This window comes from Bombina bombina, chromosome 6 (genome assembly GCF_027579735.1).
Source record: "Bombina bombina isolate aBomBom1 chromosome 6, aBomBom1.pri, whole genome shotgun sequence".
Taxonomy (NCBI): domain Eukaryota; kingdom Metazoa; phylum Chordata; class Amphibia; order Anura; family Bombinatoridae; genus Bombina; species Bombina bombina.
The window spans coordinates 529,905,117-529,923,603 of NC_069504.1; the positions used below are offsets into that span (position 1 = coordinate 529,905,117).

An 18,487-nucleotide genomic window follows, 5' to 3' on the forward strand; every position below is an offset into this window, starting at 1 on the left:
GATATGACGGCTTTTAAGTTTAAGCTAGAACACCTCCGCTTGTTGCTCAAGGAGGTTTTCGCGACTCTGGATGATTGTGACCCTATTGTAATTCCACCAGAGAAATTGTGTAAAATGGATAGATATCTAGACGTTCCTACTTACTCTAATGTTTTTCCGGTCCCTAAGAGGATTTCGGACATTGTTACTAAGGAGTGGGATAGACCAGGTATTCCGTTCTCTCCACCTCCTACTTTTAAGAAGATGTTTCCCATATCTGACACCATTCGGGATTCGTGGCAGACGGTCCCTACGGTGGAGGGAGCTATTTCTACCCTGGCTAAACGTACAACTATACCTATTGAGGACAGTTGTGCTTTCAAAGATCCTATGGATAAAAAATTAGAGGGTCTTCTAAAGAAAATATTTATTCATCAGGGTTTTCTTCTGCAACCTATAGCGTGCATTGTTCCTGTAACTACTGCAGCTGCTTTTTGGTTCGAGGCTCTAGAGGAGGCTCTTAAGGTTGAGACCCCATTAGATGATATCCTGGACAGAATTAGGTCTCTCAAGCTAGCTAATTCTTTCGTTACAGATGCCGCTTTTCAACTGGCTAAATTAGCGGCAAAGAATTCAGGTTTTGACATTTTAGCGGGTAGAGTGTTATGGCTTAAGTCCTGGTCTGCTGATGTGTCATTAAAATGTAAGCTTTTAGCCTGAACTGAAAGAGATCATTTCCGACATCACTGGAGGAAAAGGCCATGCCCTTCCTCAGGATAAGACAAATAAGATGGGGACCAAACATAATAATTTTCGTTCCTTTCGAAACTTCAAAGGTGGTCCCCCTACCTCCTCCTCTGCCGCAAAGCAGGAGGGGAATTTTGCTCAATCCAAGTCAGTCTGGAGACCTAACCAGACCTGTAATAAGGGTAAACAGGCCAAGAAGCCCGCTGCTGCCACCAAGACAACATGAAGGGGCAGCCCCTGATCCGGGACCTGATCTAGTAGGGGGCAGACTTTCTCTCTTTGCTCAGGCTTGGGCAAGAGAGGTTCAGGACTCCTGGGCTTTAGAAATCGTGACCCAGGGGTATCTTCTAGACTTCAAAGATTCTCCTCCAAGGGGGAGATTTCCTCTTTCAAGGTTGTCTGTAAAAAAGACAAAAAGAGAGGCGTTCTTACGCTGTGTAGAAGACCTATATACTATGGGGGTAATCTGCCCAGTTCCAAAAGCAGAACAGGGCAGGGATTTCACTCCAATCTGTTCGTGGTTCCCAAAAAAGAGGGAACCTTCAGACCGATTTTAGATCTCAAGATCCTAAACAAATTTCTCAAAGTCCCATCCTTCAAGATGGAGACCATTCGGACTATTTTACCAATGATCCAGGAGGGTCAATATATGACCACCGTGGATTTAAAGGATGCGTATCTTCACATTCCTATCCACAAAGATCATCACCCGTTCCTCATGTTCGCTTTCCTGGACAAGCATTCCCAGTTTGTGGCTCTTCCCTTCGGGTTGGCCACAGCTCCCAGAATTTTCACAAAAGTGCTAGGGTCCCTTTTGGCGGTTCTAAGGCCGCGGGGCATAGCAGTGGCGCCTTATCTGGACGATATCTTAATTCAGGCGTCAACTTACCAACTAGCCAAATCTCACACGGACATCGTGTTGGCTTTTCTAAGATCTCATGGGTGGAAGGTGAACGTAAAGAAGAGTTCACTTATCCCTCTCACAAGAGTTCCATTCCTGGGAACTCTGATAGATTCGGTAAACATGACGGAGGTCAGAAAATCAAAGATCTTAACCACCTGCCGAGCACTTCATTCCATTCCCCAGCCGTCAGTGGCTCAGTGTATGGAGGTAATTGGACTAATGGTAGCGGCAGTGGACATAGTTCCGTTTGCTCGCTTGCATCTCAGACCACTGCAACTATGCATGCTCAGACAGTGGAATGGGGATTATGCAAATTTATCTCCTCAGATAAATATGGATCAAGAGACCAGAGACTCTCTTCTTTGGTGGTTGTCACAGGATCATCTGTCCCAGGGAATGTGTTTCCGCAGGCCAGCATGGGTCATAGTGACGACGGACGCCAGCCTATTGTGCTGGGGTGCAGTCTGGAATTCCCTGAAAGCACAGGGTGTGTGGACTCAGGAGGAGGCTCGCCTTCCAATAAATATTCTAGAACTGAGAGCGATATTCAACGCGCTTCAGGCATGGCCTCAGCTGGCTTCGGCCAGATTCATAAGATTCCAGTCGGACAATATCACAACTGTAGCATATATCAATCATCAGGGGGGAACAAAGAGTTCTCTAGCGATGATAGAGGTTTCCAAAATAATTTGATGGGCAGAGACTCACTCTTGCCATCTATCAGCAATCTAAATCCCAGGAGTAGAGAACTGGGAAGCGAATTTTCTAAGTCGTCAGACTTTTCATCCGGGGGGGTGGGAGCTCCATCCGGAGGTGTTTGCACAATTGATTCATCAATGGGGCACACCAGAATTGGATCTGATGGCATCTCGTCAGAATGCCAAATTTCCTTGTTACGGGTCCAGATCAAGGGATCCTCAAGCAGTACTGATAGATGCTCTAGCAGTACCTTCGTCGTTCAACCTGGCTTATGTGTTTCCACCATTTCCTCTCCTTCCTCGTCTGATTGCCAGAATCAAACAGGAGAGGGCTTCGGTGATTTTGATAGCACCTGCGTGGCCACGCAGGACTTGGTATGCAGACCTGGTGGAAATGTCATCTCTACCACCGTGGACACTGCCACTTAGACAGGACCTTCTTATTCAAGGTCCGTTCCAGCATCCAAATCTAGTTTCTCTGCGGCTGACTGGAAATTGAACGCTTGATTTCATCTAAGCGAGGATTCTCTGAGTCGGTCATAGATACCTTGATTCAGGCTCGAAAGCCTGTCACTAGGAAGATTTACCATAAGATATGGCGTAAATATCTTTATTGGTATGAATCCAAAGGCTACTCATGGAGTAAGATCAGGATTCCTAGGATTTTGTCCTTTCTCCAAGAAGGATTGGAGAAAGGGTTATCAGCTAGTTCCTTAAAGGGACAGATATCTGCTTTGTCAATTTTACTGCACATGCGTCTGGCAGATGTTCCAGACGTTCAGTCGTTTTGTCAGGCTTTGGTTAGAATTAAGCCTGTGTTTAAACCTGTGCTCCGCCATGGAGTTTGAATTTAGTTCTTAAAGTTCTTCAAGGGGTTCCATTTGAACCTATGCATTCCATAGATATTAAGCTTCTATCTTGGAAAGTTCTGTTTTTAGTAGCTATCTCTTCGGCTCGAAGAGTTTCTGAACTATCTGCATTGCAATGCGACTCGCCTTATCTTGTTTTCCATTCTGATAAGGTGCTTTTGCGTACCAAACCTGGATTCCTTCCTAAGGTTGTTACTAATAAGAATATTAATCAGGAAATTGTTGTTCCTTCCCTGTGTCCTAATCCTTCCTCTAAGAAGGAGCGTCTGTTGCACAACTTGGACGTGGTTTGTGCTTTGAAGTTTTACTTGCAAGCGACCAAAGATTTCCGTCAAACATCTTCTCTGTTTGTTGTCTATTCTGGAAAACGTAGAGGTCAAAAAGCTACGGCTACCTCTCTTTCTTTTGGCTGAAAAAGCATCATCTGTTTGGCATACGAGACTGCTGGACAGCAGCCTCCTGAACGAATTACAGCTCACTCTACTAGAGCGGTGGCTTCCACATGGGCTTTTAAAAATGATGCTTCTGTTGAACAGATTTGTAAGGCTGCGACTTGGTGTTCACTTCATACCTTTTCCAAATTTTACAAATTTGATACTTTTGCTTCTTCGGAGGCTATTTTCGGGAGAAAGGTTCTTCAAGCAGTGGTGCCTTCTGTTTAGGCATCTGTCTTGTCCCTCCCGTTCATCCGTGTCCTGTAGCTTTGGTATTGTATCCCACAAGTAAAGGATAAATCCGTGGACTTGTCGTATCTTATAGAAGAAAAGTAAATTTATGCTTACCTGATAAATTGATTTCTTCTATGATACGACGAGTCCACGGCCCGCCCTGTCAATTTAAGACAGATTATATTTTTTTGATTTAAAACTTCAGTCACCTCTGCACCTTTTAGTTTCTCCTTTTTCTTCCTGTACCTTCGGTCGAATGACTGGGGGGTGGAGTCAAGGGAGGAGCTATATAGACAGCTCTGCTGTGGTGCTTTTTGCTACTTCCTGTTAGCAGGAGGATAATATCCCACAAGTAAAGGATGAATCCGTGGACTCGTCGTATCATAGAAGAAATTAATTTATCAGGTAAGCATAAATTTACTTTTAGCTTTAATTGTAACTTTTAAACTAAACGCACATAGAAAATAGCAAATAAGCATAGGTTTTGAAAATGTTAAGCCTCTCACTACTTCAACGGATACGAAGGTCAAAATTAAACTTTCGTGATTCAGATACATTGTGCACAGTCTTTTTATATGCACACTTTCTGAGACACCAGCTACTACTGAGTGTTTGCAAAAGTTCATAGTGTATATAAGTCTGTGATTGGCTGATGGCTGTCACATGATATAGGGGGCCAAAAGTTACTGTTCATTTGAAATTCAGAGTAAGTCTTTTTATTATGCACTTGTTAATTATGCAATTCGTCTGTATTTAATGGTCCTCTACGTAATTGAATAATAATTGAATATGTTTTCTAAGTCTTGAATGCTCTGTTGTTAACTAATAAAGAGGGCTTCATGGGACGTTCATTAAGAAAAAAAACATCTACACTGCACTATTCTACATAGTCAATATTTCCCTAGATTGACTTTGTTTTCCAGCATTGTAACACTATAAAATATGCTAAATGTGTTAACCTCAGTATATTACTGTGACAAGAGAATATCTCTTAATAATTTTTAATGCTACATTTTTGTATGCACGGAGCTAATTTGTGTATAAGGAAGGAGTTAATTCTGAATTCCACTTTTGCAATCTGAAGAAGTTATGTTGAAGACTGTCTTATATTTATAATTTTGATACCTTATGACTTTTAAGTCAGGCACGTGTCTGCAGTTCTGGAATTTCCAGATTTGCAGTGACTCAGTTATGATACCAGGGGAATTGCTCACACTGTTTATGAATGGGTCCCACATACTTTCCCTTGACCTTTTTAGAAACTCATTTATTTGACCAAAAAAGGATGTTTCCCTAAGTTTATTGGTATAGAAGAGCTTAAATGTTATACTTTCTGCAGCTTGAAATATTGTTCTTGCACTTTTATTAGTCATATCCTATGTGCACAGGATGTTATCCATAGATTGATACCACAGCTCATAAAACCATTTTCCAGTAAAGATGGTTAGGGTAATATTATACTGTATCTTTTGTAGGATATAAAAATGTAGTTATCAAGCTGCTGTTGATTTTGGGTTAGAGATTTATGTTGTTGCTTTTGTTTTTTTTTTTGTTTTTTTAGTGTTTGCTTATGTATTTAGATAGTTTAGTGAAATTGCCAAAGTCATTTTGAGTATTAGAAAGTGCGAAACAGAAGAGCAGTTATATCTAAAGCAATAATACAGATTATTAAAGTGAATGTAAAGTTTAATGAATAAGTGCCCGGCATCTAAAAATACTCTTAAAAACAGGGGCACTTTCATTTATTAAACTTTACATTAAAGCTCTTTTTTTTAAAAAATACTTAACTTTTTCTTTATGGAAAGCAGACCGGCGAACCTCCGCCCGCAGCTCCTGCTGTAGTTAGCAGATCGAGTTAGCAGATCGATGATGAATCCATCTTCCTTTAATTGTTGTGTGCCCCCTTTGGCATCCAGCTCGTAAAGCACGCAACGATTGGAGGAAGCCAGATTCGTCATCGATATCCTAACTACAGCAGGAGCTGCGGGCAGAGGATCGCTGATCTGCTTACCATAAAGAAAATGTAAGTATTTTTAAAAAGGAGCTTCCATGTAAAGTTTAATGAAAGAAAGTGCCTCTGTTTTAAGAGTATTTTTAGATACTGGGCACTTATTCATTAAACTTTACATTCACTTTAAGTAAGAATATTTTGCTGTAAACAAGCATTTGTTTAATGAGAATGTTTCAGTTAATAGTTAATGTGGTTGCAATTTTATTTCAGTTCTTGAAATGTTTCCAACCTGTAAATTGATTCCAACTTATATCTATCTGTAGTGTAGCTGTAAAATAAATATGTATTAGAAAGCTGCTAATTTGTAGAATAGAAAGCAGCATGTCTGCTATTTTTGTAAGTTATAATCAACTAAGATGCATAGACCTACAATGTAAATATTGGAAAACCCACATTACAAGAATAATTGAATTGAAATTAATATTATTATTATTAAATTTATTTTTAATGTTCCAGCAGATACTGCAGTGCTATACTGGGGATACGATAAACAGAACAGAAAGGGAAGGCAGACTGGGACAGAAATATTATAGGACCCTGTACTTCCTAGAGAACTTAAAGGGCCACTAAACCCCACATTTTTCTTTCATGATTCAGATAGAGAATACAATTTTAAACAACATTCCAATTCACTTCCATTATCTAATTTGCTGCAATCTTTAGATATCTTTTGTTAAAGAAATAGCAATGCACATTGGTGAGCCAATCACATGAGGCATCTATGTGCAGCCACCAATCAGAAGCTACTGAGCCTATCTAGATATGCTTTTTAGGAAAGAATATCAAGAGAATGAAGCAAATTAGATAATAGAAGTAAATTAGAAAGTTGTTTAAAATGGTATTCTCTATCTGAATCATGAAAGAAAAAAAATGTGTTTAATGTCCCTTTAAAGTCAAAGTAAACCTTATGGAGAAAAATATCTAGTAAAACACTGCAAGGGAAAATTAGAGATTTCAGCTTGAAATAATCCTGGCTAAATGTTTTTGATATGCTTTTTATACAGGAGATCTGGTGTATCAAGCTCAGTCACCTGACGAAGGAGCATTAGTTACAGCAGCCAGAAATTTTGGTTTCATCTTCAAATCTCGAACACCTGAAACCATCACTGTGGAGGAAATGGGAAAAATAACAACATATCAGCTGCTAGCGATATTAGACTTCAACAATGTCAGGAAAAGAATGTCTGTTATAGGTAATTGTTTGTTGTATCTTTATGTACTGAACTTTCAATAAGATGGGGTTCTAGCTGTACAAGCAGAATACTTATATAATTTACTATGGCTAAAAAATAAGGCTGTTCACATTGCAGCACTGCTTGCTTCTACTTGATTCAAATGCACACAACTCATGACATTTAAAAATGAGTAGTTGCAAATTCAATTTAAAAAAAAAAATACACATTTATTATGGAATACATTTTAAAACATAGGCATATACTTGCTGGCAAAAAAATATAAAATCAGGAATTTTAAAAAAGGTATACCCATGTCTTTTTCCCCCATTAAAGGGACAGTTTACCCCAAAACTTTATTTTCTTTAATTTGTTCCCAATTATCCATTTTACCTGCTGGAGTGTATTAAATGGTTAACAAAAAGCTTCTTAGCCTTTATATTGGCATTTGAAATAGCTGATTTAGCCTGTAGTAATTCTACCTATATTGAAAGTTTCTATACCTAAGTATAGGCTATTAAGAAATTTTGTAAACACAGCCAGCAGAAGAAATTACACTCACAGTGGGAGATGGAAGAGATAGAGCTCTAAAATGTTAATTTTCAATTGTTTTTTCTAAATATTGAAGAGAGACAGAGATAAGAAAGGGAAGCATTTGAGTGATGAGATAATGAGATCTGATCTCTCAGCAAGCCAAGCCAATTTTGATATGCTGTGGTATCAAAGAGCAAATCCAGCTACCGGTATTTATTTTGCAAATAGAAGCATAAATTAGCCATTTCTAATATATTTTATATGCTGCAGCTGGTATAATAAGCCATGGGGAACACATTCAGGGAAAAACAATTTTACAGTGAACTGTCCTTTTAACTATGTAGGAAGTGATATTTTTCCTTCTGAATGGTCAAAATCCATCATCAAAAAGCAAGCTGGTCAATACCAAGTAAGCTGTAATTCACTTTTCTAGCCTTATAACAAATATACTTTTTTACCCAGGACTATTCTAATCTACCTAGAGACTACCCTGCCGGCTTTATGTATAAGTCTGAATAGATAACTCTGCACTGATGGAGTGGATATTTTCATGGAAAGTTACATGATAAACTGTTTGCTTGTTGTATATGCCCATGTAACCCTTTTCTCTGTAACACCTCCAGATTGTATCTTGCACAACCAAGATACCTCAAAATATATGTGGTGACATAGCTCACTGTATATATTAAAGGGACAGTCTAGGCCAAAATAAACTTTCATGATTCAGATAGAGCATGTCATTTTAAACAATTTCCCTATTTACTTTTATCACCAATTTTGCTTTGTTCTCTTGGTATTCTTAGTTAAAAGCTTAACCCAGTAGGTTCATATGCTGATTTCTTAGACCTTGAAGCCCACCTCTTTCAGATTGCATTTTAACAGTTTTTCACCACTAGAGGGTGTTAGTTCACGTATTTCATATAGATAACACTGTGCTCGTGCACGAGAAGTTATCTGGGAGCAGGCACTGATTGGCTAAACTGCAAGTCTGTCAAAAGAACTGAAAAAAGGGGCAGTTTGCAGAGTCTTAGATACAAGATAATCACAGAGGTTAAAAGTATATTATTATAACTGTGTTGGTTATGCAAAACTGGGAAATGGGTAATAAAAGGATTATCTATCTTTTAAAACAATAAAAATTCTGGTGTAGACTGTCCCTTTAATCTTATTACAACATATATATAGTGGTTCCTAATAAATTCTTTGGAAACAATGGAGACCCTTTTATAGTGTTTATTTAACAACTTAGTTGTTATGGATTAGTGGTTTCCAGATCAATTAATTAAAAAACCCATTCATTTAAATATTAATAACAATATGTAATAACAATCCTTGATTATTTTTTTTACAGACCACAATGACTTTTAGATTATATAAATATGTTGTTGATTTATGTCAAATTTGACAGTTATCTATCTTAGCTAGTTTGATTGCATTAGCCACATTTCTTTTTGATATCTGTCAAGTGCATAGTTTTGGATACTGATGTGTTCTGGTCAGCCCAAACAAACATACAGACTAAAAGGGACAGTGTTCGCTAATATTTTCTCCACTTTAATGCGTTTCCAGTGATTCATTTTACCTACTGGAGTTTATTAAATTGTTTACAAATAGCTCCTTCACTGTTATTTTCTAAACATTTGTGAACTTAAGTTCTGCTTACAAAAAGAAACATGTAAACAAGAAGGTTAAGATAAAATAATGCTCCCAGGGGGAGGTACTAAAATGTTAATTTCCAATTAGTCTCTCTATATATTGGTGTTTGAGCAAACAGTGATAAATAAGGTAAGGAAGACTTTATGTAAATAACTAGCAGCTGGTATAACAAGTCATTGCAAACACATTAAAGGTAAACCAATTTTACAGTACACTGTCCTTTTAATGACTAATTGACTGACAGGGTTTAAGCACATATGAATCTTAGATGAAGATACTTTGCATAGAGGAGTCATTTGTAAACAAATTTCAACTGTGTCTATGATGGACCAAGTATCTGCTTTCCTGTGCTATATAATAATAAAATAAAACACTGCAGAAGCAATTACTGAGTGACTAAATAGAGCAAGAAATTGAGTACCTTGGAAGGTAATTTTGATTTATTTTTTAAATAATATTTCTTATTGCTGTTTAAATTGCAAATAACATTTCAAACAATGGGGTTGATCACAATCATTTAGAAAAACTTATCAAATGATTTCTCCACAAAAATCCCCATAGACGTTAATGGTGCTTTCCTGTTGATAATCATTTGGACCATTTTTGGATTTAAGGATTGTGATTGACCCCAGTATCTTAAACCAAAGACAGCTTTACAGCATTTCTAACTAAACATATTCCTCAAATCTCATATTTTTTATATTTATGGACTACAACAGCAGACCAATAAATCTTATAAGGCAAGAGCAGGGCCTCTCTTGGACCCCTTAATTAACATGTATAATAGTACAGCAGTAGAGTGTATAATGAACCAGAAAAATATAAGAGAAATAAGATACACATTTTTCTAAATCTAAACTAAAACTAAACAGCTTGAAGATTGTTCTTCCTTCCATGTCAATAGGAAGCCACTTTTGGATTTCAACACTGATCACTCTTATTATCTGGAGGAAGCCACTGTTGGACATCCTTCAATATGAAATATATCAACTGCAAAATTGTGTGATATACAAATAGGGATCTTAGCCATAAGGGCTAGATTACTAGTGCCGCACTATTTAGCGCTTTCGCTAAAAAAAGTAAGCTTTTTGCTTACATTGGGTTGCACGCATATTACAAGTTGAAAGTAAGTTTGCATGCGAGGGAAACCCTATGAACGCTAACCAAATACTGCAACCGTGTTGACTTATTCTCCCCATAGAAGTAAATGGAGAGCACAGAAGAAAAAACCCTAACACCTATTGCTCATGCGCTAAACCAACAGGAGTTATTCATATTTCACATTCCAATGTTCTTCACATACAGGATAATGTAATTTTTATTGTAAATAAATATTTCTCCATATATCTGTGTATATATATCGTGGCCAGACTGTTATCCGACTGACGCTTGTCCGACGGACATTTGTCCGACGGACAATATTCCGAAAGACATTTATCCGGCTGCTGGGTGAGAATGAAGCTTAAAATTCACGGTTTTATAACATTTTTAACTAAACAGAGTGAGTGAGCGCTTGCAGCTTAAAAGGCTAAGTGGTTAGTATAAAACAGTTTAATACAAGCAATAAAACAATAAAACTAATACAGTGATTCAGTTAAAACAATTATACATATTACATGGATCCATGGGGAACATATAAAAACAAACCTAAAATACAATGTGCGTTCAGAACAGCATAAAATAATGAATAATCACAATGTCGAAAAAGACCTAGTGGGGTCACAAATCCATCAACTATCGTTGGATGGGCTCTGATCACATAAGTAGAATTATATATAGACAGGTGATACAACGTGTCTGTAATATGACGTTAACAGTTGCACAATGGTGTGGATGAAATGTGAAAAAATGTGAAAAAAATGTGAAAAAATGTGAAAAAAATATATGAAAAAAATATATATGAGAAAAAAATATATATATATAAATGTCCACAGTTAGTGTCCAAACAAAATAAGTTCCAAATTAAATATTTCCAATGTGGTTAATAGGCATAAGGTGCCAAAAAAAGGGGTAGTTCCTTAGAAGCAAAATGTGTGATGAATTGTAGAAAAATTTTTTTTAAAAACAAATCGTGAAGAATACAAATCGAAAAACCATAATTCAAAAATGTAAACAAAATCCAAAAAAATGTCTTCAAAACCTGTGGAAAAAAGGAGAAATAATAGTGCAATAACGTTTTAGCAATCCATGATTTCTAATCATCATTTGGATTGCTAAAATATTTTTTTCTCATATATATTTTTTTCATATATTTTTTTCACATTTTTTCACATTTTTTTCACATTTTTTCACATTTCATCCACACCATTGTGCAACTGTTAACGTCATATTACAGACACGTTGTATCACCTGTCTATATATAATTCTACTTATGTGATCAGAGCCCATCCAACGATAGTTGATGGATTTGTGACCCCACTAGGTCTTTTTCGACATTGTGATTATTCATTATTTTATGCTGTTCTGAACGCACATTGTATTTTAGGTCTGTTTTTATATGTTCCCCATGGATCCATGTAATATGTATAATTGTTTTAACTGAATCACTGTATTAGGTTTTATTGTTTTATTGCTTGTATTAAACTGTTTTATACTAACCACTTAGCCTTTTAAGCTGCAAGCGCTCACTCACTCTGTTTAGTTAGTCTCTTTCCCAAGCCCACTAGGGGCTCTTGCCAGTGAGCTTAAGGGCATCGTATTACTAGCGCTCGGTCTACTACATCTGATTCTTTATAACATTTTTAATAGTGGACTGACAAAAGACAATTAAATCAACTTATATATAACATTTATAACATTTTTAATAGTGGACTGACAAAAGACAATTAAATCAACTTATATATAACATATTAATTATAATATATAATATTATAATTATAATAATTATATTATGTGTTAAAGTAAATCATGAGGGTAGGGGACCCATGGATAGGTTCCCAGAGGCGGTTGCGGCGCCCGAGTCACTGATTGTAACAGAAAATTTGGATCGTATCTGCCCTCGGCCGAATGTATCTTGATTTTTTAAGTAAATCTTATATATTATGTGCTATTGCCTTTAAAAAGTCTAATCTTGAGTATTGACTGTATTTTTCTAAAACTTTCATTATCCTGTTGTTTATGATTTCATATTTTTTTTTTTGTTTTCTCAGTTCAACTCCAGAATCAATTTTTTCAATTGTTAACTCCCATTCTGCTTGTTCTTTTCTTATTTTTGAAACTAGTCTGCAAATGCTTGGGTGGGTTATAGACATTCGTTGGTCAAATGCTCTGTGCCATCCTTCTAGAGAGTTGTTTGTTCTAGGTAACCCTAGTTTTGTTCTTTCAAAAGTGTTCCACATCGTAATATCGAAAGTAGGTTTCTCCAACATAGGTGTGTCCGGTCCACGGCGTCATCCTTACTTGTGGGATATTCTCTTCCCCAACAGGAAATGGCAAAGAGCCCAGCAAAGCTGGTCACATGATCCCTCCTAGCTCCGCCTACCCCAGTCATTCTCTTTGCCGTTGTACAGGCAACATCTCCACGGAGATGGCTTAGAGTTTTTTAGTGTTTAACTGTAGTTTTTATTATTCAATCAAGAGTTTGTTATTTTAAAATAGTGCTGGTATGTACTATTTACTCTGAAACAGAAAAGAGATGAAGATTTCTGTTTGTAAGAGGAAAATGATTTTAGCAACCGTTACTAAAATCCATGGCTGTTCCACACATGACTGTTGAGAGGAATTAACTTCAGTTGGGGGAACAGTGAGCAGTCTTTTGCTGCTTGAGGTATGACACATTCTAACAAGACGATGTAATGCTGGAAGCTGTCATTTTCCCTATGGGATCCGGTAAGCCATGTTTATTCAGAAAGTAAATAAGGGCTTCACAAGGGCTTATTAAGACTGTAGACTTTTTCTGGGCTAAATCGATTCATATATTACACATATTTAGCCTTGAGGAATCATTTAATCTGGGTGTTTTGGTAAAATAATATCGGCAGGCACTGTTTTAGACACCTTATTCTTTAGGGGCTTTCCCTAATCATAGGCAGAGCCTCATTTTCGCGCCGGTATTGCGCACTTGTTTTTGAGAGGCATGACATGCAGTCGCATGTGTGAGGAGCTCTGATACATAGAAAAGACTTTCTGAAGGCATCATTTGGTATCGTATTCCCCTTTGGGCTTGGTTGGGTCTCAGCAAAGCAGATACCAGGGACTGTAAAGGGGTTAAAGTTAAAAACGGCTCCGGTTCCGTTATTTTAAGGGTTAAAGCTTCCAAATTTGGTGTGCAATACTTTTAAGACTTTAAGACACTGTGGTGAAATTTTGGTGAATTTTGAACAATTCCTTCATACTTTTTCGCAATTGCAGTAATAAAGTGTGTTCAGTTTAAAATTTAAAGTGACAGTAACGGTTTTATTTTAAAACGTTTTTTGTACTTTGTTATCAAGTTTATGCCTGTTTAACATGTCTGAACTACCAGATAGACTGTGTTCTGAATGTGGGGAAGCCAGGGTTCCTTCTCATTTAAATAAATGTGATTTATGTGACACTGAAAATGATGCCCAAGATGATTCCTCAAGTGAGGGGAGTAAGCATGGTACTGCATCATTCCCTCCTTCGTCTACACGAGTCTTGCCCACTCAGGAGGCCCCTAGTACATCTAGCGCGCCAATACTCCTTACTATGCAACAATTAACGGCTGTAATGGATAATTCTATCAAAAACATTTTAGCCAAAATGCCCACTTATCAGCGTAAGCGCGACTGCTCTGTTTTAGATACTAAAGAGCATGAGGACGCTGATGATAATGGTTCTGAAATGCCCCTACACCAGTCTGAGGGGGCCAGGGAGGTTTTGTCTGAGGGAGAAATTTCAGATTCAGGGAAAATTTCTCAACAAGCTGAACCCGATGTGATTACATTTAAATTTAAGTTGGAACATCTCCGCGCTCTGCTTAAGGAGGTATTATCCACTCTGGATGATTGTGAGAATTTGATCATCCCAGAGAAACTATGTAAAATGGACAAGTTCCTAGAGGTCCCGGGGCTCCCAGAAGCTTTTCCTATACCCAAGCGGGTGGCGGACATTGTAAATAAAGAATGGGAAAGGCCCGGTATACCTTTCGTCCCTCCCCCCATATTTAAAAAATTGTTTCCTATGGTCGACCCCAGAAAGGACTTATGGCAGACAGTCCCCAAGGTCGAGGGAGCGGTTTCTACTTTAAACAAACGCACCACTATACCCATAGAAGATAGTTGTGCTTTCAAAGATCCTATGGATAAAAAATTAGAAGGTTTGCTTAAAAAGATGTTTGTTCAGCAAGGTTACCTTCTACAACCAATTTCATGCATTGTCCCTGTCACTACAGCCGCGTGTTTCTGGTTCGATGAACTAGTTAAGGCGATCGATAGTGATTCTCCTCCTTATGAGGAGATCATGGACAGAATCCGTGCTCTCAAATTGGCTAATTCTTTCACCCTAGACGCCACTTTGCAATTGGCTAGGTTAGCGGCGAAAAATTCTGGGTTTGCTATTGTGGCGCGCAGAGCGCTTTGGTTGAAATCTTGGTCAGCGGATGCGTCTTCCAAGAACAAACTACTTAATATTCCTTTCAAGGGGAAAACGCTGTTTGGCCCTGACTTGAAAGAGATTATCTCTGATATCACTGGGGGTAAGGGCCACGCCCTTCCTCAGGATAGGTCTTTCAAGGCCAAAAATAAACCTAATTTTCGTCCCTTTCGTAGAAACGGACCAGCCCCAAGTGCTACGTCCTCTAAGCAAGAGGGTAATACTTCTCAAGCCAAGCCAGCCTGGAGACCAATGCAAGGCTGGAACAAGGGAAAGCAGGCCAAGAAACCTGCCACTGCTACCAAGACAGCATGAAATGTTGGCCCCCGATCCGGGACCGGATCTGGTGGGGGGCAGACTCTCTCTCTTCGCTCAGGCTTGGGCAAGAGATGTTCTGGATCCTTGGGCACTAGAAATAGTCTCCCAAGGTTATCTTCTGGAATTCAAGGGGCTTCCCCCAAGGGGGAGGTTCCACAGGTCTCAATTGTCTTCAGACCACATAAAAAGACAGGCATTCTTACATTGTGTAGAAGACCTGCTAAAAATGGGAGTGATTCATCCAGTTCCATTAGGAGAACAAGGGATGGGGTTCTACTCCAATCTGTTCATAGTTCCCAAAAAAGAGGGAACGTTCAGACCAATCTTAGATCTCAAGATCTTAAACAAGTTTCTCAAGGTTCCATCGTTCAAGATGGAAACCATTCGAACAATTCTTCCTTCCATCCAGGAAGGTCAATTCATGACCACGGTGGATTTAAAGGATGCGTATCTACATATTCCTATCCACAAGGAACATCATCGGTTCCTAAGGTTCGCATTCCTGGACAAGCATTACCAGTTCGTGGCGCTTCCTTTCGGATTAGCCACTGCTCCAAGGATTTTCACAAAGGTACTAGGGTCCCTTCTAGCGGTGCTAAGACCAAGGGGCATTGCAGTAGTACCTTACTTGGACGACATTCTGATTCAAGCGTCGTCCCTTCCTCAAGCAAAGGCTCACACGGACATAGTCCTGGCCTTTCTCAGATCTCACGGATGGAAAGTGAACGTGGAAAAGAGTTCTCTATCTCCGTCGACAAGGGTTCCCTTCTTGGGAACAATAATAGACTCCTTAGAAATGAGGATTTTTCTGACAGAGGCCAGAAAAACAAAACTTCTAAACTCTTGTTGGACACTTCATTCCGTTCCTCTTCCTTCCATAGCGCAGTGCATGGAAGTAATAGGTTTGATGGTAGCGGCAATGGACATAGTTCCTTTTGCGCGCATTCATCTAAGACCATTACAACTGTGCATGCTCAGTCAGTGGAATGGGGACTATACAGACTTGTCTCCGAAGATACAAGTAAATCAGAGGACCAGAGACTCAGTCCGTTGGTGGCTGTCCCCGGACAACCTGTCACAAGGGATGACCTTCCGCAGACCAGAGTGGGTCATTGTCACGACCGACGCCAGTCTGATGGGCTGGGGCGCGGTCTGGGGATCCCTGAAAGCTCAGGGTCTTTGGTCTCGGGAAGAATCTCTTCTACCGATAAATATTCTGGAACTGAGAGCGATATTCAATGCTCTCAAGGCTTGGCCTCAGCTAGCGAAGGCCCAGTTCATACGGTTTCAATCAGACAACATGATGACTGTTGCGTACATCAACCATCAGGGGGGAACAAGGAGTTCCCTGGCGATGGAAGAAGTGACCAAAATCATTCAATGGGCGGAGACTCGCTCCTGCCACCTGTCTGCAATCCACATCCCAGGAGTGGAAAATTGGGAAGCGGATTTTCTGAGTCGTCAGACATTGCATCCGGGGGAGTGGGAACTCCATCCGGAAATCTTTGCCCAAATCACTCAACTGTGGGGCATTCCAGACATGGATCTGATGGCCTCTCGTCAGAACTTCAAGGTTCCTTGCTACGGGTCCAGATCCAGGGATCCCAAGGCGACTCTAGTAGATGCACTAGTAGCACCTTGGACCTTCAAACTAGCTTATGTATTCCCGCCGTTTCCTCTCATCCCCAGGCTGGTAGCCAGGATCCATCAGGAGAGGGCGTCGGTGATCTTGATAGCTCCTGCGTGGCCACGCAGGACTTGGTATGCAGATCTGGTGAATATGTCATCGGCTCCACCATGGAAGCTACCTTTGAGACGAGACCTTCTTGTTCAAGGTCCGTTCGAACATCCGAATCTGGTCTCACTCCAGCTGACTGCTTGGAGATTGAACGCTTGATTTTATCAAAACGAGGGTTCTCAGATTCTGTTATTGATACTCTTGTTCAGGCCAGAAAGCCTGTAACTAGAAAAATTTACCACAAAATATGGAAAAAATATATCTGTTGGTGTGAATCTAAAGGATTCCCCTGGGACAAGGTAAAGATTCCTAAGATTCTATCCTTTCTCCAAGAAGGATTGGAGAAAGGATTATCTGCAAGTTCCTTGAAGGGACAGATTTCTGCCTTGTCTGTGTTACTTCACAAAAAGCTGGCAGCTGTGCCAGATGTTCAAGCCTTTGTTCAGGCTCTGGTTAGAATCAAGCCTGTTTACAAACCTTTGACTCCTCCTTGGAGTCTCAACTTAGTTCTTTCAGTTCTTCAGGGGGTTCCGTTTGAACCCTTACATTCCGTTGATATTAAGTTATTATCTTGGAAAGTTTTGTTTTTGGTTGCAATTTCTTCTGCTAGAAGAGTTTCAGAATTATCTGCTCTGCAGTGTTCTCCTCCTTATCTGGTGTTCCATGCAGATAAGGTGGTTTTACGTACTAAACCTGGTTTTCTTCCAAAAGTTGTTTCTAACAAAAACATTAACCAGGAGATAGTCGTGCCTTCTTTGTGTCCGAAACCAGTTTCGAAGAAGGAACGTTTGTTGCACAATTTGGATGTTGTTCGCGCTCTAAAATTCTATTTAGATGCTACAAAGGATTTTAGACAAACATCTTCCTTGTTTGTTGTTTATTCTGGTAAAAGGAGAGGTCAAAAAGCAACTTCTACCTCTCTCTCTTTTTGGATTAAAAGCATCATCAGATTGGCTTACGAGACTGCCGGACGGCAGCCTCCTGAAAGAATCACAGCTCATTCCACTAGGGCTGTGGCTTCCACATGGGCCTTCAAGAACGAGGCTTCTGTTGATCAGATATGTAGGGCAGCGACTTGGTCTTCACTGCACACTTTTACCAAATTTTACAAGTTTGATACTTTTGCTTCTTCTGAGGCTGTTTTGGGAGAAAGGTTTTGCAAGCCGTGGTGCCTTCCATTTAGGTGACCTGATTTGCTCCCTCCCTTCATCCGTGTCCTAAAGCTTTGGTATTGGTTCCCACAAGTAAGGATGACGCCGTGGACCGGACACACCTATGTTGGAGAAAACAGAATTTATGTTTACCTGATAAATTACTTTCTCCAACGGTGTGTCCGGTCCACGGCCCGCCCTGGTTTTTTAATCAGGTCTGATAATTTATTTTCTTTAACTACAGTCACCACGGTATCATATGGTTTCTCCTATGCAAATATTCCTCCTTAACGTCGGTCGTATGACTGGGGTAGGCGGAGCCTAGGAGGGATCATGTGACCAGCTTTGCTGGGCTCTTTGCCATTTCCTGTTGGGGAAGAGAATATCCCACAAGTAAGGATGACGCCGTGGACCGGACACACCGTTGGAGAAAGTAATTTATCAGGTAAACATAAATTCTGTTTTTCTTCTTGTACCTTATTGTAGTTCGCC

The 18,487-nt window shown here is 39.3% G+C and overlaps 1 protein-coding gene across 1 annotated transcript in view; it reads left to right on the forward strand.

Moving 5' to 3' along the window:
* Positions 1-18,487, forward strand: part of ATP8B4 (ATPase phospholipid transporting 8B4 (putative)) — a 932,005-nt gene that overhangs the window by 801,117 nt on the left and 112,401 nt on the right. Inside the window, 1 exon segment of the mRNA XM_053717452.1 lies at positions 6,881-7,069. Coding sequence (XP_053573427.1) covers positions 6,881-7,069 — 189 coding nt within the window.